The sequence below is a fragment of the Bombus huntii genome, chromosome 5 (assembly GCF_024542735.1).
Source record: "Bombus huntii isolate Logan2020A chromosome 5, iyBomHunt1.1, whole genome shotgun sequence".
Classification (NCBI taxonomy): domain Eukaryota; kingdom Metazoa; phylum Arthropoda; class Insecta; order Hymenoptera; family Apidae; genus Bombus; species Bombus huntii.
The window spans coordinates 13082219-13104600 of NC_066242.1; the positions used below are offsets into that span (position 1 = coordinate 13082219).

At 38.3% G+C, this 22382-nt stretch overlaps 3 protein-coding genes across 16 annotated transcripts in view; 1 reads left to right on the forward strand and 2 right to left on the reverse strand.

Annotated features, from left to right (window-relative positions):
- Positions 1-3027, reverse strand: part of LOC126865623 (5-hydroxytryptamine receptor 2B) — a 38509-nt gene extending 35482 nt beyond the window's left edge. For 2 of the 8 annotated variants that reach the window (XM_050618369.1, XM_050618375.1), the window contains exon 1: positions 1531-3027. The gene's annotated coding sequence lies outside the window, so the exon portion shown is untranslated. The remainder of the gene's footprint in view (positions 1-1530) is intronic. The other 6 variants (XM_050618376.1, XM_050618373.1, XM_050618372.1 and 3 more) reach the window with 6 other exon arrangements.
- A 67-nt stretch (positions 3028-3094) lies between these two features.
- LOC126865631 (protein FAM8A1) overlaps positions 3095-22382 on the forward strand; it is a 34759-nt gene continuing 15471 nt past the window's right edge. The window contains exon 1 of the mRNA XM_050618402.1: positions 3095-3159. Coding sequence (XP_050474359.1) covers positions 3110-3159 — 50 coding nt within the window. The 5' untranslated portion in view covers positions 3095-3109. The remainder of the gene's footprint in view (positions 3160-22382) is intronic.
- Positions 7041-22382, reverse strand: part of LOC126865629 (beta-arrestin-1) — a 28143-nt gene continuing 12801 nt past the window's right edge. Inside the window, exons 1-9 of one of the 7 annotated variants that reach the window (XM_050618399.1) lie at positions 21158-21838; positions 20203-20382; positions 19675-19888; positions 18929-19301; positions 18116-18409; positions 15017-15160; positions 11901-11987; positions 11540-11686; positions 7041-11325 (exon numbers count right to left, since the gene is read on the reverse strand). In XM_050618399.1, coding sequence (XP_050474356.1) covers positions 11250-11325; positions 11540-11686; positions 11901-11987; positions 15017-15160; positions 18116-18409; positions 18929-19301; positions 19675-19807 — 1254 coding nt within the window. In that variant the 5' untranslated portion in view covers positions 19808-19888; positions 20203-20382; positions 21158-21838 and the 3' untranslated portion in view covers positions 7041-11249. Of the gene's footprint in view, positions 11357-11539; positions 11687-11900; positions 11988-15016; positions 15161-16947; positions 17086-18115; positions 18410-18928; positions 19302-19674; positions 19889-20202; positions 20383-21135; positions 21974-22382 lie in introns of those variants that run through there. The other 6 variants (XM_050618397.1, XM_050618395.1, XM_050618396.1 and 3 more) reach the window with 6 other exon arrangements.

The following is a 22382-nucleotide window of genomic DNA, read 5'->3' on the forward strand; positions in this document are numbered from 1 at the left end:
ACTGTGAAAGTAAAGAATATACGAGAAAGACAGGAATCAAGAAGCTGATGTAAAACACATTTCGCTAAAAACAGATTCTATCAAAACGTCAATCACCGATCGCATAGTGATATTTTACGAGCAGAGATGGCACGGTGAACCCCGTTCAGACTTTCGATACGCTTTCGCGGCCCGTGCAGCAATAACGTTATTGGAAACGAATAAAAAACTACATATTTCGTTTTTAAAACCTCACTCTTTTCAGAGATGATAAACCATGTGGCGCATTAAGATGCACAAAACGGCGATAATTTATCGATAGAGAATGTATCAACTAACGATCGTTAAATTGTATATGTTTACGCGATTTCATATTTTTAAATAGATATACAAATAATAGACAAATCGAATACAAGTAGGTTGGAGGAACTACAAATCATAGAGACTGAATTATCATTTCTATTAAAAAAACTCACCTATATTTCTATATTTTATTCTGACAAGAAGCCAATCTTTTCGTAGATTTTTATTTTATTGTTTAAGAAACGATAGCTAAAGTTGAATTCGACTTTTACACCGGGGAAATATATCTTTTATCCGAGGGAGATTTTAATGAAACTTTTATTAAAGGAGATCCCCCATCAAGAAATTTATAATGAAACGCCTCTGGTAACGGGGCCTAAAACTACGTTTTCGTAAAATTACTAGAGTAACATACAAGATTTAGTACTATGCTTTTCCATCGATAACAAGAGAACAAAAAAGAAATGAACGACGGGATGGTATAAATTGCTTGTACTTCCGAGCCAGATTAGGTTATAAAGGGGCAACAGATTCGTTTTCGCGGTGTTGCACTTCGTTATGATAGAATCTGCATCCCATTATAGGACGATGAATAGAAAGATATTTTAATCCAGGCATAGATAAAGCCGAATTTCAATCGTGATTTAGAATTAATTGAATTTCTTCGTACACCAATAGAGTCCTACATTTAACGATAATGTATCAGCACACTCTTCTCCACACTATATTATGTGAATTACAAATAAAAATAATAAAATAAAATGTATTATTCATTTTATTCGAGCATTACCGCGTTCAATTTAGCCATCCTGGTTTAAAAAGTACTTCAAGTTGAAGATATTTCTGAACACGAATGTACCAGGTTAATTCTTGACCAAACGCGAACAAATCCTATTTTGTGGAAAATGAAACCTTAAACGAACAAATTTTATTCTTCACTTTTCATTCATTTTTGCATGTAGAATAATCTCCTGTTGATTGCTTGTTCGTGTCCAGCCGAGTATTAGCTAAATTCGCATATACGTACTAAGCAAATTTTCAGACTACATTTTTCCCTGAAAATGGAACATTTTATGAAGAATTTCATTCTCTATTTTCGATTCATCGTTTATTCCATAATTTCGGAATCACCTTATATACAGAAAGGCACAGGAAAAGTCAATGTGAAATACGGAAAGAACGAACACACGGCTTCCCGCTGCATAATTTCAAATTATCCTAACCTGAAACATTTGATAGACAATTTACCTACATTTTTTGGCAAGTTCTTTACAATTCTCGTCTCCAGTTCTTCAATTTCCTTCTTGCTCATGTTCTCTTTCGTCATGGCACAATTCTTCGTTCACAATATCATACTTTTCTTCGATCTTTTCACTGCACCAACGGAGATTCGAACGTCAATGTTACTCATGGTATTCACAGCACTGGGAAATCACCGCGAGATTCTTTAACCGAATCGAACGATACCCGATAATCGATATATTGAAGCGATTTGTGCGACAATTACGCCTCGTGTCCAACATCAGGCAGTTAGCATTCGGAACTGGAGGTGGCACGACGTCGTCTTAAATTTCAAATTGGTAAAGGTCCAACTAATAAAATCGACAGTCGAACCGTTCTCGTTTTATCATAGAGAAAAGCATGGTCGAATCCTCGACCAAGATATGAATCTATGAGTGGGATCGTTGAATGGTTTCATTAAGAATCAAGTGGGTTATCGTGAGTGTTCAAGTGGCAACCGATCGTTGCAAGTTTAACTCCAACGTATCAAATTCTAGAACTTCGAAGTTTTCTACAAAAACAATCGAAATCGCGGATGTAACATACACGTATTCATAGAAACTATTTATTCATTAACAGTTCGAATTATTTGACTAAAGTATCAGTTTTAACGCATGTAGTTCGTTATTGCCTATTCGCGCGTGAAGTTGTACCGCGAGATGTCGTCGCAGTACCTTCCATCTTTCGATCTTTTTAATGGATTCAAATTACGCGTTTCTTTTCCTCTCGTGCGAGTCACGCGGATTCTGTGGCCACGCTGTGTTTACAAGTAATCTAGAATCTAGAACGATCAGTGAGAATCTGAAATCCTATCCCGTTTTGCTTGGAACTGGTTCTCGCCGGTATGCAGGTAATTTCGAAAACGATTCCTCTTCGTCTCGTATAACGATATTTCTCGATTATTACTCGTTGGTTACTCGTGTTCTCGTGTATAACCTTATAAGAGAAACTACTCGTAGATTAAGATTTAGAACGGCATAAAGGATCAAACAAATCGCGATCTCGTAGCTTCTAAAACTATTTCAAAAGCCGAGATCAGTTTCCTTGAGTTCCCATTTCTGAGAAATAAGGATCGTTTCTCGAAACACGAATATTTTCGAAAGGAAATGGGAGATGGGAACGCGGACATTCGTCATTAAACTTTCGCGACTTAAACCCCCGAAATTACAAATTCATTCAAATTTCTCACACAGTCGTATCAATTTCCTTAAATGATACACGTTTCAAAAATCTTGGAAGAATTTTTTTGTGATTTTGAATCGACGATCGGCATAAATCAGTTCACTTCGAAGAACGTAACTATATATAAATTAAACGAACACGGAACAATAATTACTTGGTGCATTCCTACAGTCACAGAGTCGACGAGAATTAATTTATATCGATTGTAATATTTTTGATAGGGTTACTGTCAAAATATGTATATTCTTCCAGACACGCATCCTCGAGGTTTGGCCGCGTGGATCATACTGAAGGCGCGACGACTCGGTGGAGGTAGCGTTGCCTTACGTCCTGGGGTGGGAGAAAGACAGAGAGAGGGACCGGGATGCGCGCCAAAACTTGTTCGCTCAGCTTCAATGGATATTTCACTCTAAGGTTCGCAATATCATCATGGATAAATGTCTGTATATCAGAATTTATATCGTAGGCTTGTTTGCTTTCTAAAATATTTATTATAAATATGGTGAATGAATGGTATGGAACTAGTATCATAATATACGTAGGTATACGTGCGATATTTGTTTTATGCAAAAAGTCATTTTTAGTACGAACGATTTTTATTTATAATATGCGAGAATTAACGCACAAATAATACAGTACGAGTACGTATTTAACATTAATAACACAATATATTAACTGATTATCATAATATTTATATTACAATAATTGCGATGAGATACTGTTTGCAATCGATATTGCAATCGCATTTAATATGCTGTGGACGGATAATAATGTTGTTACTTCATGAATCAGGAGATGGAGATTCATTGTTAATTAATGAACAAACTACGAGAATACTCGATTTTTCACCCCGTTGAAAGCAGTTTTGCATTTTTACGTTGATAAGAGGAAAAAGTTTCTCTCTACAGGTTGCTTTTTTCACGAATTTTCCTGGACAAGGAGGTAAAAGACATGTTTGATTAACCAGATTTTAATCGTCGCATTTTTCTATTTTCTCGCTCGTTTCCAACTTTTTATAATACTTTTTTTGCGAAAATTTTCCTTTATTTTGCTCCCATAATATTTTTAACGCATCCCTTTATCCTCTCAGTTGTCTTCTTCTCAAGCATGTTAATTTTAATTAGATTTAGTCTTCGTACTTTCATCCGACAACAATATTCTTTCTTTTCCTATTTCTCTTCTTTTTTTCAAAATTATGTACTTTTGATAAAAATTCTCAGCATCCGTAAGATGATATTTTCCTTGTAAAAAATAATCTTTTGCCTGACGAATTTGACAAAAAATTTGGATTGCAACCAAGACAAATCGCAAGAAAAATATCGTACGCGTAATCATTTGGAGATTTTTTAAATCGAATATACTTGGAGCAAATTTATTTTCGTCCTCGTTTTTATCGATCTGTTATATTAGTTTTAGTAAAAAAAGAAAAAAAGATGACATCGAAAAATGTAACCGCGCGATCGTCGATAATCTCGCGTCGAATTCACGAATTGACATTCTTGGCAGGATTACGTTTGATATTAAGTTGGAAAACGATATTCGTCTCTGGATATTCGTGCAGCACAACCAATATAACTAGACTATCGAAAATTCCTTCCAGCATCAAATAATACATTTCAACCTTTCTCAACTAACTTGGAAATTAATACAGTTTGTAATACGTCGGTGAAGATACCAGAAATAACGAACAAGATGAAACGCAACGTTCGCTATCTTCTGATAAAAACGAATTACGTCAGAAAAAACGTCGTGGATCGAATCGAACCCGGACATTACGCGAGACTTTATCTTCGCTTTGAATAAAGGAGGAAAAGAAATACGAGAAGATTCATTTTTACAACGGAAAACTCTAAGTGGATTATGTACAGTATATTCACAGGGCTATGTCCTGTTGATCGTTCGAAGGATTTTTTACTTCAAAACGTATAATTGTAAAATTTGCAAAATCCAATATTATAGAATCATTATTTAACGTAACTTCCCATATCGCACTAAAAAATTACATTTATCCTTTACCTCAAGTTAATTCTCTCAACTACTGTCGTATGAAATAACGAATTCCTTCCGTAAGACTGGAACAGTGTCTGTTTAATTAATTACAATCGTTTTTCTTTCTCATTTTCCTTATTCTTTCTTTAAACCTATATACACGACACGGCTTTGACGAATTGCAAATTTCTCCTGCGTGAAAGACATTGATAATTAAATGCCTATATCTAAGAATCTTTCTTAAATAATCTCCCTCTTGAAATGACCCTTTAGTTTTATCTCTATTAAAAAGATCACCGTAGAATCTGTAACTCGAAATTGAATGCGAAACTTATTTTCCATTTGGTTGGTCATCAGGTATCATTTACATTTCACGTGCATATATTGTTTCCTACATCGAAACGAACATATCGTTTACATCAAATGTCCAGAATTGATCATGTATCGGACACTTAATGCCTCTTGGTTCGGTCGTTCGTGAGTAACGAGGGGAACACAGAATTCCGCATTTTAGCTCGGTTAAACGTGAAAATAAATTCCCGTCAGAATTCGAACACGTTTGCACTGTTGCACAACTCATTATTCGCGTCAAGAATTTCTGCTCTTTCACGCTGATAAATGATGGTGTCGTACCGTATTAGGTACATGTTACAAGTTGCAGCCGGTGAGGTTCGAACCTCTAGTTTCTTTTTCTAAGAGACTAACCGCTAGCCACGAAGCTTTTTATGCCGTTTCAATACAAAATTTTATTCAATTAAAAAGTTTTAGCTGGTGTAACGAAATAAAAAGTAAAATTGTGCCGTATTCAATTCGAAAAATCGAGAGTCAAATGTGAAAAGGCTAATAGAAGAATGGTACATTTTTCCGAATACATAAAAATATAAATTTTCATTTTAATCACAAAGGACAATATAGTTTCATCTAAATGTAATTTTCCAATTGCTTTTTGATGTTGCAGAACTAAATGAATGAGCGAAGGCGTTTAATTTATAAATTGGAAAATTATATTGTACAAGACAAATGCACTTTCAGTGAAACGCGCCAGCTTGAAAATACATGTAAATTAACTTGAAACTGTATGCGTTGTTGCGTCGAACAGCTCGTTTTAAACTCGAATTCCACGTGGACGCTAAATAAACGAAATCGAGCCTCGATATAGCCGAATGAAAAGGATCATTCTAATCCAGCCACCGTGGAATTACTGTGCTCATTTCCGCAAACTCTAAAAACTTCCGTATTTAATTTAAAACGAAACACGAACACGTCCATCCTGTACCTTGGTGTAATCGAAACTGTCCAAAGTTCTATCAAGTTTCGAAGACTTTTTCTTTTCTGTTTTTCGAGATTGCAAGTTCGAACACGCCTCGAATAAAAAGAAAGGGATGGAATTACCATCGATAATGATTCTCATCTTATCCAAGTTTTAGAAGCAAAAAACCGTAATATATTTTAATGAAAGCTGTTAGTGCCTTATAATTGAATTCACTTTTAAAAGAAAATTCTATTCTTCTGCGTACATTATAATCATAGCAATAATTGTAACGCGTTAAATGCCGCAAAAATTTCTCAGTTTATCGTATCGTTCATTCAGTTAGATTTTTCTTATTACGTTCATTGTTGTTCCTCTAAATTTCTTTCCAAACAAAATATTATCTCGAGTGTTTTTATTTCTCTTGCAGAAAGTTCTTCTCCACCAACTCGTCAGTAAATCGCGAAATCGAGCGTAATGGGATTCTGTAACTTCATCGAGTGCCTACGATAAAGCAGTCGTATTTGACAATTATAGAAATCTTTTTTTCCCGTAGTAAATATAAATCATTGCAACTTCGGAAAGCCTTGAACTTTTCTGTAACGAAAAAACGATAGAAAGAACTAAAATACGTGAACTTTTCTCCTATATGAATTGCATAATTTTTGCATGTTTATCTCGTTTATGTGTCATAACTTTTTCCACTGCTTTTCCTTCTTTCCCTTCTGGTATGTTTTCATTTATTATTCGAAACCCCCGCGGGAGATGAATGTTTAAACAGATGCATCGATTTTAGCGGATCCAATTTAGACCTTTTCCAAATCTGTGAAGTTTCATTTTAGAACTGTCTGTCTTGCGAAGTTTGACCAAACTTGGTATTTAAACGTACCTTATATACAAAGTGAATTTAATTAGCAAGGCAAGTTAAAAGTATTCCTTACTACTGTTCCTTTCTCGTCGAAATCAAAGTTTCGACTTCAAGGGCTTTTTACATTTTTATTAGAGCTGTGGTAATTCAATTAATTAATATAAAAAATATAATGAAAACTGTGGCCACTTGCGATATACAAGATTTATTAAATTATTACAACTACTATTATATGAGAATACACAATTTTTACATGTACAATATAATATATTACGTATCTCGCTATTTATTCTCTTCTTCCATTTTTGTTCCTCTTATTTTCTTTTTATACATACTTTCCGCTTAATACGATTCTTCTTTCGTGTCTCTTTCTCTCGCGATACTTCATTCTGCATACAAAACGAATAATTATCGGGTGCATTAGGGGGAATAACTCGTCTTTGCTGAATAAGTTAAACGCAATTTACACGTATCAGTAACACTATAATTTCTGTCCTATCTCATAAAGTTATACAACCCGATTCGTTTCGACATTATACGCGCAAAGTAGAATACTGCGATTACACATACACGTAATAATTCCTGGACGTGGACGATATTCTTTTTTATTTCTTTTTCTTTTTTTTTTTTCCTCTTACTTTAAACCATTTCTAACTTAGCTAACTATTATGCCCTGCGTAGTTCTAATCGTTACACGTACATACATATGTACTGTACGATACTCTTAATATACAATTCATTTCGTGTCTTCGTGTTTTCATGTACGAACCGGAAGCGTTTGAAATCTGTAACATCCATTGACATCGACAGGGTCCGATGATTTACGACTTCTTCTTGACTTGTCCAACACGAAAAAGGAGAAAGAAAAGAGCGACGAGTAACAAATAGCTCGTTACAAATCGCGTTTTTGCGAAATATAAGGCTTAATGGGCTTTCGTTCTCTTTTAAGACATCGAAACGTCTTAATACTCGACACGCTACACACTCATTAAGATAGCGACAAGTCACGCTCTTAAACAGCACCCATTATTGACTCTGGAGCAACCTGTGTTGCAATTGTTTTTGTGCAGTATGGTAATAATCTCTCGTTCGTCTTGTGCTGTTCCAAGGATACGAATCATCCACCGATCGACCTTTCGATTATTTTTTTTTTAATATGATACAAAAAATATTGGCGCGCACCAGCGCGTGCGAATATAAAATATACTCTGGCGCGTATTGTACAAGCCCGCGTTTCTTCATCTTTTCTCTCTTTCTCTCTATGTGTGTGCATAAGTTTGAGGTCAACACGGCTACATTCTCGTGATAGATTCGCCTGCTTACGAATTACAGCCAGATACAATTTAGTGGCATAAAGTGTGAAGTTAGGAGGTCGAATAGAAGTAAAGTTTATCGAGAAAGAGTTTGCAACGTGCAATGGCTTTCTCACTTTTAAGGAAATAAGACCACGGTAATATGTGACCTCAAACTTATGGCTGTTTCTTTCACTTACGTTAGTTTTAAACATTAACTCGACATATACAATTACTTACGTGGCTGTTTTGCTCGGTTAATTACTAGAGAATAATCATGTTCGTTTTGTTCCTTCATTCTCCCGAAAGCTTCTTTGCTTAAGAAAACATTGAAGTGAGAGATACTGGCTTTGGTATAATCGATAATCTCTCCTAAATACAATCTGTAAATGCTAAATCGATAAAAAATACTATTCTTCTTCTTACCTCCTGCGTATATATACATGTGCACGATTAAAAAGGCCAATAGCACGGTCAACGTTGCCCTGGCCAGATTCTTGTGGCTAAAAATCGAAGAGAATTGAGAGTTCCGGCTATTTCGTTCGATTGGTACAATTGACATTTTATTTCGTTATCGCAAACAGAAAGTGACGGTAGAAAATTTTCGTTTTTTTTTCCCCTCCTTCCTTACCTTATGCAAGATTGGACGTTCGTTCAAGAATGCTACCTCGATCTTTTCAATTTTAAGCCAACAATTTCTTCCATCCGAGACACAGATTTTTATATTAACTGCAAATTACACTCATCGATACGCAGAAGTTGTCCTTAATTAACGCGCTCGCTGTGCCTTCGTAAAATTGTTACCGACGTTGGTTAAAATAAGGATTAATTGACAGCGGACGCTTTAATGTTTGAATCGTGCTAATACAACATATGTATATAAGGCGTTTTCTAAATCGCAGATCAGAATAAAGTGCGAAATGAAACCAGTAAACCGACCGACCAGGATTGGATCCGAAGATAATCAATCGTAATTTCGTCCATTTTGATCTGCCACTTAGAGAATACTTAATACTTTGCTTTTTTTGTTCCTAAAGGCATACAGATTAATCACATACACCTGGAATGATCCCTTTCTCTCAATTGCGCTTGGAATTCATCGATATACTCTGTTCCATAATTCGTCTTGCCGTTTCATCGTGAACGTAAGTCGCAGAGGGACGTAGAAAACTCATATCGTACCGATACTCTCCCTATTAAGGAAACGGGCGATTCAACTTCGCATAACAGTCTTTGTAAATGATGCAAGTAACGAACTGGATCGATTTGAATCTGTTCGCAAAGAAATGAATTTTTCGACGGTATAATCCAAATAGTCAAGATGGCACTAGAATGTTTCGTTTCGGTAAAAAACTCGATACATAAAAAAGGAATAGAAAAATCGTACGATTAATAGTGTGTCGCAAAAAATCCGATACTTTCTCGATGTCGGTATAAACGTGTAAAAGCTAAACTGCTGAAATTTACTTAATTCTCTTTTTTTTTTTTTTAACCCTTGGTTAATTTACCGTTAAGCGTGTAATGCAAAGTTTGTATACGTATGTATAATACGTGTGTTCGTGAGTATATTTATCTATCTTTATATATATTCCTTTTTTTTTTATATGTAACGTTTAAATAGGATTCGTTGAATTTGTTGCGATGTCTTCCAAGGAAATCCAATGCGATTCCATTAAAAATCCAAGCGACTTAACTATTCGAAAAAACCATTCTCTATTGAAGAACTTCAATAACTATGTATATAACGTCGAATACGAAGATATATTTAACGATCAACGTAATACATTATCCCACATAGATTATTGTTATTTAATTCGCATTTTCAGTTGACGTGCAATAGTCTGATAGATACTCCTCGCTCGGTCAACGTTGTAAAGATTCAGAAATGTCCCGAGACGAGAATTCACTTGACATATTCGAGGCCACGATGGCTCAGGTTTTTATAGTTAAAACTATTACGTGCTTTGAAGTGAAAAAGGTTAATTTTACCGTTTATCGAGGAATAATAGTTCTTGAAAGTTACATTTTTTTACTGCAATATATTTGTTTGTACGACAAGAAGCTGTATTTTTTTTTTTAAATAATGCGTTATTGTATAGATGAACATAGTATAGGAAAAAGAAACCGAACATTGCCATTATTTTTGATAAATGTTATTAAACACAAATTCAAAATTAAAAGTATCAAACAGTACGAATCGAAAAGATAGTGGAAGGAATCTATTTCTCTTATTTTTAGATATAGAATATAACAGAACTTGATTTTAGAACAAAACATACCTTGCATCTTACTTTCAAGGATTCAAAGATTTCCGCTAAAACAAATTAATATAATAATACGGAAACGAAGTTTATAACAATTTACATGTTTGCTGCGACGAAGATGACCAAACTCTCTTCACCGAGAGATCCGGAAACAAACGTTTCTGTTGACTGGCATAGAAACGTACGTGTAAAAGGTATCTGCGATTGATAGAATGAATTCTACATACTGGCCATACGATTAAAATTACAGAAACATCGTATTTGTAGTTTCGTCGAAGACTGTGTCCCAAGGACCCAGTCTTTTTAAAGAAAAAGATGTACTCGCCTCTTGCTACTAATAAATATGATTGTTTTATGGGATAACCTTTTCGACGATGCATTCAGTCTTTGATGCCTTATCATTTTTCGTTACAAACGAAACGTGTCAAAACGTAAAGATATACTTCTCTTTTTATCTTGTCGACGTAATCGATTGGAAATATTTCAAGTTTTTCTTGTTCCTCTGATGAGTTTCTCGAAGTGCATATAGTTCTCTGTGCGATGATTAGTACCATTCCGGATGTGTTATCCCGTGTCAAATAGAAATTTACGATGAACTGACCACACGGTTCGCGAACGAATTCCTTCGTCGAGCATCGAAAGAAAAGGTAATGTTATTCCAGTGATCGGTCTGTCCAACGATGCGAAAAACTTTATCCGTGACCGATCCTAACAAGGATTTAGAGCAAGGATGGTCGATCTTCACGATGAAGTTCACGGACGTTTTCGATTTTTCGGCGATTGCTGCCCGCCATGAGACATTTAGTCGTCTCGAACAGGTAGATTGACTTGGAACCACGTAGTCAGGCATCCGGCTCACCTTTGAGCCTAAGACGGGCAAAGTCCTCGAAGATTATGTCATCGTCGCAGTCCGCCTCCCTGAAGCGAAACGGGGAGAATTTCAGAAACTCTAAAATCGAAGAAAACCCTATAATCTCTAGATGAAAAGCTTTCTGTATGCAAAACATCTACTAATTTTGCGGCATGGAATAAGTAACGAGTTGACAGTCGCATGTGCGTCAATGATTTCGCCGAAATGGTCTCCGACTGACGAGAATAGCTCCAAATCGTTATTGAAATATTGATCACGTACGTGTCCAATTGAATCAGATTCGTGTCAAGCGGTATCTCGCCACCATCTGCCTTATTCGTCGGACTAGGCCGTGCAGTGGGTGGCGCTGGTTCCTCTTCTTCCGGTTTCGGATGCATCAAGATGAACGGCAGTTCCGCCACTAATTCGCTGTTAACAACATAAATTAAATTCTCCGTTTCATTTCCTGACGACTCGGGCTCGCGTTATGAATACGTACATTGATATAAATTGATATTAATTGCGACAACGTTGGATTGGAGAAATATTAAAGATAGCGGAAACTATCCTGATCTTTTGGTTGCCTGTTACGTTTCTCCAAACCAGTTTGTCGTCAAAACGAATTTCTTTCATTTGAACTTACCCCCCGAGAGGACCAAGGCAGAGCTTTACTTTCACTTTGTACTGGACGATAATTCCAAGGTTTTCACGTTGCGAGGGATCCACCACACTGCGAAACGGTACGAAGTTCGTCAATTTCTAGTAATCTTTTGGCTGCAGATTTTTATCAAACCGGACATGCGTAGTTAACGGAGCAGCTTGAATTCACCAAAAAGCGGTAAACATTTAGCTCGAAGGAATATTCTAACGAACAATAGCGCGAGAATATTGTACAGGTAATAGACGGGATAGGATTAGTCTTCGTATCTTGAAGTCGTAAAGGAAGATTTCAGAACGAGCAAAGTATCATGCAGTCTTAAAGTAGTAAGTGCAAAGCGATCATTCAGACAAAAAGAAGCAGGGGGACAGGGTATCGATTTCGTTTTCAAGCATGACCGCTTACACGTCAGGAGTTCGTACGATTTAATGCGAATAGTGCGGTTGAAGTAAGACTATAACACAGAATTGCATAGAATGATCGAAGTATCGAGAGTTGTTTCAAGATTACAAAAATCCGAAGCAAACATTCGAAAGCGTTTAGCTTCCACCGCACTCATTCGTTGGTTTTCGTTACGTGTTTTCACTAATGACAGTGTTCAGGATTTGCAGCAGTGTCGACGAAGCAAAATCGATTCTCTAATGCGTTTCTAGCGTCTTAAGTTGGAAATTTCGTCGATTCTACGATTCATGATCGATTCAACCAACCAAGTATATTCACTTCCGGTTGCAACGTACACGAGATCGTGTTGAAAAATACGTACTAATGCTCTAATGAAGCAGCTAAACGCAACGCCTAAATCTCATCCCGCGATCTTTATTAAAAGGTACCAATCCGCTACATCGCCAATCAGCCAACTCATTTCTCACAGAGGGAAATCATCGAAAACACGATTGAGCACGATAGAACAGGCACGATGCTGTTCACGACTTCTCGCCTGTCGTTCTGTAAAGTGATGGTTGGCCATTATCGCGAATTGCCCACGATTATTTGCATAATTGCGTGTAATTATCGTCACGTTGCGTCTTCATTAGCTTATCGAAAATAACAATGCAGATGCAATTATTTGATAGGAAAGCGCAGTTTGCTCTTTCTGTACGATGTACACTGTAATTTCAGGTTGTAAATCGTCCAATTTACGATCTATCTTTTAAATCAAAATTGTGAAGGATAAAGTGCATCGAACGAAGCCAACCTTTTTTTTCGAATAGAAGATTAGATATACGGAAACAAAAAACAAAGGAGACATCGAGTGTCGTTGATCGTTGCACTGAAGGCTCGCGTTCAACGAAAGGTATTACATTATTTAAAGGTTGGAAAGTACCTTCTCAAGTACTTGACATAATGGAACAAGTGCTCTTCGTTCAGCGATTTCTTGCTACATTACTTGCTACTTTTAAGGTTTCGTTAAGTTGCAATATCAAAAGTCGAGTGCGAAGTACGTTAAATAATTTTTAATTTTTCAACGAAGCAAAATATTTTCGAGATGAAATTTTTTTTCGTACGCTCCTGCAATTAAAATTACGCAAAAATTTCTACTGTCGAGTTTCGAAACTAATGGGAGTCTCGCGCGTGTATTTTGTAACGGAGCGAGAATTTTATTCCGTTTCGTTCAAAGCGAGGAACGCGATGTATAATTACAGCGTTTTTATGAAAAGAAAGTTAGGGGCTCTGCAAGACGATAGTAGATTTTATGTGAAGCGAAGGAGGGCGAAACGCGATCGGATCAATCCGCAATACGAAAGAAAAACGTACGTTTCGTTTCTGAATGTATAACCCGAGAGCGGAAGACGCGCGCGTATATGATGAAAGCGAGTAGGCAACGCATCGCTATTTTCGATCGGGCAAAACATAACGTACAGAATGATTGAAAGTATTGGCGAACCAACACGATGCAAGCTCGATAGGAGGATCGTAAAATCTCGTATATGTAACATGGCAATATTTTGTCCTAATTTGAAAGTTGTTGAGCTTCCAATTATTTTCAGTGAACCGATATCGAAAGAAACATGATCGGAGATAGCAGAAAGTCGGAAAGAAAAGGATACTATCTCGCCTTTTCTTGTCCGTAACGATAATTCGAAGTCCCGTATTTTATCGCGTATGATTCATCTCGTGAAAGCGCGTGGGTGTTGGAAGTTTGGTCGCTGGTAGAAAATCAAATTATCTGAACAACGAAGAATTGTAAACTATATATGTAAATGGTTCTATCGATTTGAAAAACTATCATTCACCAACTCCGTCAGGGATTAATCGCCAATCAGTGATGACAGCTGTAAGACACTGATGGGGCTAACTAACTAACCGCAATGCTTACGGAACGCTGGTTTACAAATAATAAACACGGTTTACACTAAGAACCGGCAAGCTCGAGCCACGAATGCTACACGAGTCTTGTGAAGCGAGCTTCAAAGGGAAAGGTAAAATGAGACAGATAAAACGCAGCCCAGCTGTTCAATTTAAGGTTCTCATCGCGTCTGAAACATAAAAAGACAAAAGGGAAAGGATCCAAGCCTTTTAATGCTTGCCGTTGAAAGCTGAATGATGCGAATGGTAGTCCGAGGATAAAACCTAACTTTTCCATTCTGTGTGTCTTAAATTAAACGAAAGATCTTTATTCCTTCAATAAAATATAAAAATACCGAAACACGTCGGCGCGTATTCATGATTTTGGGCATAGGCAGCTTTGTGAATAGAGAAGTCGTGATTGCACGCGTGATCAGTCCTTCATGATGCTCATAGAGATAGAAAAAGAGAGAAAGAGAGAAAGAGAGAGAAAGAGAAAGAGAGAGAAACAGAGGCACGTACAATCAGTACCGATCAAAAGCTTGGGTAGATTGGCATTGTCAAAGGATAGACTTAAATGAAGGAGAATACGATAGTATCCGATGAAACTAACTAAATATCTTAAGCAGAAGTATATAGAACTACGCAATGCTGCTTAAAATGATGAAACGACGTTTAAAATATAATCTTGGAATTACGAAATAAGAATGCAGAAAATTGAGGTAGCTCGTCACCCAAACTTTTGAGCAGTCCTGTATATATATACGTATATATTCAGGCATGTGTTGTCCATGGACAAGCAGCGGTTTTCTTACAGGGTGCTGGACGCCAGATTGGTGTCCTCGTCTTTGATCTGGCCATCGAGGGCAAGCCCCCATTTATCTTTGTTGTTGGCGAGAAGCGGTTTCAGAGAGAACACTTTGCTCAGCGTGAAACCTGGCCCCACTAGGCACCCCTCCCTGATAAACATGTAGCAGAAGAGTGAAGGTAAACGTGCCACGAAGCCTAATATATCCGGATCAAATCAAAATTCCGGAGTAAAAAATTCGCTGATAACCGTGCGCGAAATTGGTTTCTGCGAGGTACTTTGAGTGTACGCGTTTCTCGTTTGTCTTGCGACGCTTTGTCAAAGAATGCGACACTGACTTGTTTCTGAAACTGCTTGCGAGCAGCAATTAGGCGTTGACATCCTCGTTGAAATCGTCGACTCGATCGTACATATCTAGATCGATACACGATTGATAGTCAGATAAAATTCGACGTTGATTTAGGTGTGTAGCTTCAAGAGTACAGAAAGAATTATCATTATTTAATCCGTCCAAATATAATCGATGGCAAATTGCTAAACATTCGATGGAAATAACGTATAAATTACGTTCTTTCCTATTTGGTTGATTGGAATCGTGACGTGCAAATAATTACATTTGATATTTAAATTTGATTACATCGAGCCTGACGTTTGCTCGAGACACACGAACAAGCTGCCTACCAATCCTCTCTCTTTTGGTCGCAGACGTGGCTTTGAAACTGAGCTTTGAGAAATACCGACGAACCCTTACAAAACTTATAACACAGATTCTATTTTTCTTATTCGACAAAAGCCAACGAAACTCGTAAATAATATGAGGACAAGCAGTAGTTCGAAAAGATCGGAAATAGGAGAAGTTCGAAAGAAACAGCGGCTGTGTGCGCGACACGGAGATGTACTTCAATATCGCAAAAGCGACTCTCGGTGACTCTCCAGTGACGTGTAGCATCATCAGAACGATATAGAACTGCTACCCTCGAGCTTCGATATAGCGAAAGATTCCATAATTTGAAAGCTCGGTCACGAGAGGCAAGCGATACTTCAATCTCGACAGAGACAGGGCAACGATAATAAGCTACGTGACACGCGGACTGTGACGATTTTGACTATACTCGCGAATGAATATATTTTTCTGTGTGTATGAAACGCGAAACTTCAGCTTGTGCGTCACACTGCAATACAGACTACATGGATATACAGGGGAGAAAAGAAGAGCAAGAAAGAAAGAAAGAAAGAAAGAAAGAATGGGTATTTCGATCGATCAACGTATTATTTGTGGAAAGACACAGACGTGGAGATAACAGAAAATAAAGTAAAAACGAAAGGTTAGGAAAGGGTTAGAGAGATAGAGAAACGGAGAAAGAGGAACGTGTCCCCTGTACAGCAAAATAGACCACCACCGATGGAATTTCATATTCATAAAAAGTGCCCAGCAAAAAGGCCACGAAGGAAAATACTGGCATTCCACTTTGAAATAGTATTCCCATACAATATCGTACTTCGATTTTTAACGATATGATCGTCCGCGAAGACTGCAAACAGGCTTTGACGCAAATTAAATATATTCCGATGCGTATATAACTACTTTATTATCGCGTATCTGCTGTTTAAATAATTAAAAGTTAAGGCCTGAAACAGCTTGTTCATTTACTGACAAATTATCTCGAGTATCGATTACCGAGAAACGTGTAACATAATACAGAAATACACCCACTTTAAAGTTAGAAACCAGCCACGAAAAATATTTAATATTCCAGACTATTTATTACTTTTTTAACCGATAACACGCGATCCCCGCAATCGATCTCAAACTTTGAAGCAAATCTCAGGCAAGCTATTCGCGAAAGTTTTCCAGAATTATTTGGCCCGTTTCCAGTCTTCAGCCGCGAACGTTCGCTTCGGAGGAAAATTGTAGCCGGCCGATGTTTGAACACTCACATTGTACTAGATGCGAGATTGGTGTCCTCGTGCTTAAGTTGGCCGTCTAGAGCAAGACCTCGCTTGTCTTTGTTGTCAGCAAGCGTTGGTTTTAGAGAAAAGACCTTGCTCAGAGTGAATCCTGGCGATACCCCTATACTGCCAGTGCAATCATTTTATTTTCCGTTTCGTCATGTTATAATTCCTTTCGACATTTATCGCGTTTCGCTACGTATAAGTACACACCTATCGTTAATATTAATCGAAACAGTCTTGTGCAGTGCACCTCTCCTTTCTTTTACTTTTACCGAAAGTGTACCTCCAATTCTGCTATCGATCATTTTCGAAGAAAGACGAACGTCCGAGTCAATTTTTGTAGCTCTATTGTAGTAAGTGAGAAATCTTGTATTTTGAGATTTATTTTACGATGGATACAATTAGACTGGAAATTCGTATTTCTCCGATAAGGGACGCGCAGAAACCAGTACAAGGCATCGTTGATACGAACTATCACGTGCGACATAAATTCGCGCGTACCATTGAAATTTATCCGAACGCAATGTAATTTATGTCTTCCTGCATCTGCGTCGATAGATCTTGAGTAGCTCGTGCCTGGTCACGCCGCAGAATGTGTTACTCGTAAATTTCGCAGTGACTACGACGCGGTGGTATATAGACCAGCTGGTTGCTATTTAAGGACATCGAACAGCTCGAAACATAAAATGTCTTCGAGCAGTCTATCGACGTCAATCGTGACCAGACACGAGACTTAGTTTCGTCTAACGTCAACAGAAATTTATTCAACTATTGCGATTACGTAGTCTTCGCGCTAACAGGCGCTTCTGGGAATTGTTGTGAAAGCTAGGCAATAAATAGTTTTATTCGAGAATTCTAACAATAATCACCGTAAACATGGGAACGTAAACTGTAATTCTCGCAGCAAAATAAATCTCAAAGTTATGACTAAAATTTCTCCTATGAATGACCGTGTCACCACATAATAACGAGAATGTTTCATCAGTTGGCAAACAATACGACTATCAGTGCAAACGTATTTACAACTTGCGTCTCTACTTTCGTTCGTAACGTTGCATACGGATCCATTTGTTGCCATACTTTCACAGCGAGTATGTTTCGCGTTCTGACGCATGTTCATGGAGAAGAATGGCGTGCAATGAATGATACTCACTCGCTCTCTGCCTCGGCGACCGTGCACTTGTACTGCGCGGTGGAAAACAGACAAATGTCCGCGAATTGCCTCACGGACACTTTGATCCTTTTCACCGTCCGGTTGCTGCTGTTTGCTATATGCACGTTCACGGCAATATTCTCACCGTGATGGTATAACTCCTTGTCCAGTGACGCCTCCAAGTGAAGCTTGTTCGGCGACATAACGAACTCTTTGCTCACCTCGACGGAAGGTTGTTCGCCTTGTTTCGACGGCGCGTACATAATCTTCCGTATAGCCAGTCGCACCGAGCTTCTACAACATGATGATTCATTGCTGTCAACCGGCTTGCAAACCGTTAACCCACGCTGCGATACTCTGCGGCTCGAGTCGTACAATAAATAACGAGATTTCGAAAATTCTGTTATACGAGGCGACAAGATCTCTATGGTTATTTACTAGTTTACTATTTTCCTTTGAGTCAGTTGAAAGATTAAACGATACTTCGATTGAATTGATATAAAACTGAGAAAAGATCTCGCTTCTTTGTTGTGTAAAACTAACTACGATACATCTCTTTAACAATGAATCAATTTCTTTGAAAAGGCACGTATATCTATCTTCATCGTAAGAAAGCAGCCACAGATAATACATTGCGAAACGTATTTACATGATATTCGTGTCTGTTGAAACGTTCCACCGCAAAAGGGATAAAAGAAACGAGCACGTCGACGGTCAGTCCCATGTCGGCTAAAAATCGATTTAGAAGCGAGGGTAGAGAAATCGCGTGGCCGTAAACGTTCTCCTGACGATCGCGATAATCGAGGCTCGTACCGTTTCTGCGGTTTGTCGTCCAGCGTCTCACCTACGAATGCTTTTAATTCGTAGTCGACGCCACATGGTTTTCCAGTTTCGCAGGGCGCTGGTTGTAGCGTCACTGATGCAGGACAATGAGGCGGAAGTTCGAAGTAAAACGGATATGCGTTGCTTCCTAATTTCTTAATCAGCTTCTCCTGCAACCGTGTCAGCTTTCTCTGCTTGGCACCAGGTACCACCGGATAGATTTGTTCAGCGTCTAAATAGAGGTCTTTGCGAAACGTCAATCCTAGAACGTCTAGATCCTCCCTGCCGTACTTGAACGCGGCTAGAACATGGCCAAAGACCTTGCGATCCTTCACGTAGTCTGGGTCAATCAGCACGACCCCGTCTGTAACGATCGAACAGCGATCGATGAGCACAGGCTTAAGTGGCCTTGACGTTCAAGATTAACTGGTCGTTTAAGTAAATCGAATTTTCCAATCTTCGCCGTTAGCAGCCTTTCAAGCTATGTTAACGATGTTTCACTGTCAAATAGCTGCAAATAGCTACACTCGAATAATTGGATCAACGTTAAAGAGATAGAACAATACGCTAAACATACCGATGTTTCTCTACTTGAGACAATGTTTCATGTTCGAGGGAGAAAGAACATCGATCGCTTTAGTGACTCAACAGGTAGATGGCTAATGATGGTAATCAGGTACGAAGAAGAAACAAGTGCTTTGAAACCTTACAGCTCAACAAGAGTCTCTGTGTCTTACCGATAGGATCGACGTGAGTTATGTGATCGACGAAATCTCTTTTCCCAAGGTATACCGCGATCTTTCCGTTGACGCTGGACTTCTTGAAGACACGAGTAGCTTGCCGCTTGCTGGTACTGTCCACAGTGTCCATCGCGCAGGTATCGGGGCTTACGATGGCCCCTAACTCATTTGACTCCTCAGACTCCGAATACTCGGATTCCGAACTATCCCACTGCAAATGAAAAAATCGAACATTAAGGATAAAAAATCTTAAAAGCATTAGATCATAGGATATTCCGTAGCATCGATTGGGAAGAAATTGCTCCAAGTCGGAATTATAAATTTTACGTTTCTTCGACTGGTAAAAAGTTTGACGCGAATTTTTCAAATATAGAGTAGGACCAAAGTACTATCCTTTAAAATACTAAAACTGACATTTTTCACGCTTGCCTAACATTTACAATTCAACATCCTCGATCGATTTACGAGTACTATCGTTTGTCCACCAATCACGATCTATTTTATAATTGCGAAAGTCGTTCTAACCTTCGTAAACTTGCATCCCAATATCTCTTATCGTTCTCTAGGAACGAGAACTCGGTGCTGGCAAATTTTCAGAAGTATAGCCGTCGTGTTCAAGTCTCGGTGCTCTTGTACGGCACTGACATTCCCCTGTGCTTCAACACGCAACTCGCACGCATTGTGAATCGACAAAGCCAGTGCATACTGTAATGCACGCCAAAAAGGACGTTCGTCATCGTTCTTTGAGAACGGCGCACGTATGCGCGCGTAAAACAGCTCTTTGATCGAGCCATCGTCAAAGAAAACGGCCAGAGATAGAGGAGAAAAAGAAAGGCGAAGAGAGAAGAAGAAAGTTAAAAAAGCAGTTGCTATCAAAAGAGAATATAGATGATGTAGATTTTGTTTGTTCTTCTTGACGAAGAACCGGTCAAAATCACGATACCTTCTCGTCCAGCGAATCTTCGACGAATTGACAAACTTCTGGCACTACTTTCATTATGCCTGAGACAAAATTTTGATTCTTCTTTCTTGGCAAATCACTAAGCGATTCGACATGACGGCTCGAATTGGTTGAGACACTATCGATATAGACAATTGGCAACTTTCGAAGTTTCCGCGAGCTCTTGCTATAGATTTAAGAAGCTTAACAAACTCGCCTAGAATAGTCTAAGGAGGATTTTAAGTCTGAAAAGTCTTGAGTAACAGCATTGTCGGTAGCGTTAAAAGACGCGCTAAACAACCGACCGATAATCCGAAAGACGTGATCGTGACTGTCAATGACGAGATATTTTGAAGTTTCAAGCTCAGTTAACAATGAACTTTGAAAGTATCGCGATTGGATTCAAAGAAAGATCCGATGAATTGGATAAATCGTGATAAATCGACGCGATGATAATATTAAACAATGGCGCTTATCGTAATTAATGATTCGTGCGTGCATTAGCTCGCAGAACGTGCTCGTAAAAGTAGGTGTCTTCACCTTTGCCATATTTGGTGGTACGGTGGTTATTTTTTACGCAGGTGCTTTCTCGGTTCTTCTTTTATCCAGCAAAAACTCGCTACGCCAGCGCGATAAACAATAATCTAATCGCGAGAACGCGACTGACTAGTCGTTTTTCAGAACACTCCGTTGAAATCATCGAATAATTCGATTGTCAGCTACTCACTTTAGCTGATTTCATGTTCCACGAACCTGCTATCGAATATTTTGATTCTCGTATAACTCACTAACATGACTTGCGTTAGCGCAATGACGATCGGCCGCTTTATTTTCTAAAGCACCACTGTTCACTGTTCGCGGGTTTGATAGTAAACGGAGAAATGGATCAAGCACCAAGATCGCTAGAATAGTAGCTTTTCAGTAACGAGCCCTGCAATCCTGGTGAGCGTCGAGCACAGACTAGACGGGCCTTGACAAATGGATGTCAATTTCAATCGACGCTCGTGTAATTCTTAACGCGATCTAAAGAACGATCTGTGCTCGTTGGTGCATGCGAGCATATAGAGAATAGAGTCCGTGACTGTTACGATCCACGTAAGGATGCTGTCGTAAGTCGCAACGATGAATATTCGCTTTTCCAGGAAACAGAAATCGTTATTCCGACGCTGTTTGGTATTTCATTACCATTCCAGCTCTTTCGTATGTCGTAACGTGGGAAATTTAATAACGGAATAATATTCGAAGGATATATAGTAATATGATGGTATTCGTAATTTCAGTTCTTTGGCGCACCGTTAGACGTATAAAATACAAACAGAATAGAAATATTACGTAGATCGGGAATGAAAACGAATTAATACGGGAATCAAGAATTTGCGACGAACGTGGTGCATGCGTTTCAGCTTTCCAGCCACTCGACGGAAGATTATTACGGTACAATCGTATGACAAATTTAAGACTAGGTAGGATTAAACGACCGTTGATTCAAACACATTCTATAGCACGTGACCGATGCAAAGGACTGACCGTATACACGTTGCGTGTTTCTGACGCAACAGACGTCAGAAAATGGAACGTAGCTGTTTAACATCGATAACCAAACCTTCAGAATTGTGCTTTTCAGCTGACGACGTCCTGACGCCTGGAGCTGATCGCGTTTCGAAGGATAGAATAATTTCATTTGTGTTATTCATCGTATACTCGTCTTACTGATACGAGACAATTGTTTTAGTTTTAGAAAAATCGTTACCTATGGAAGGATCGT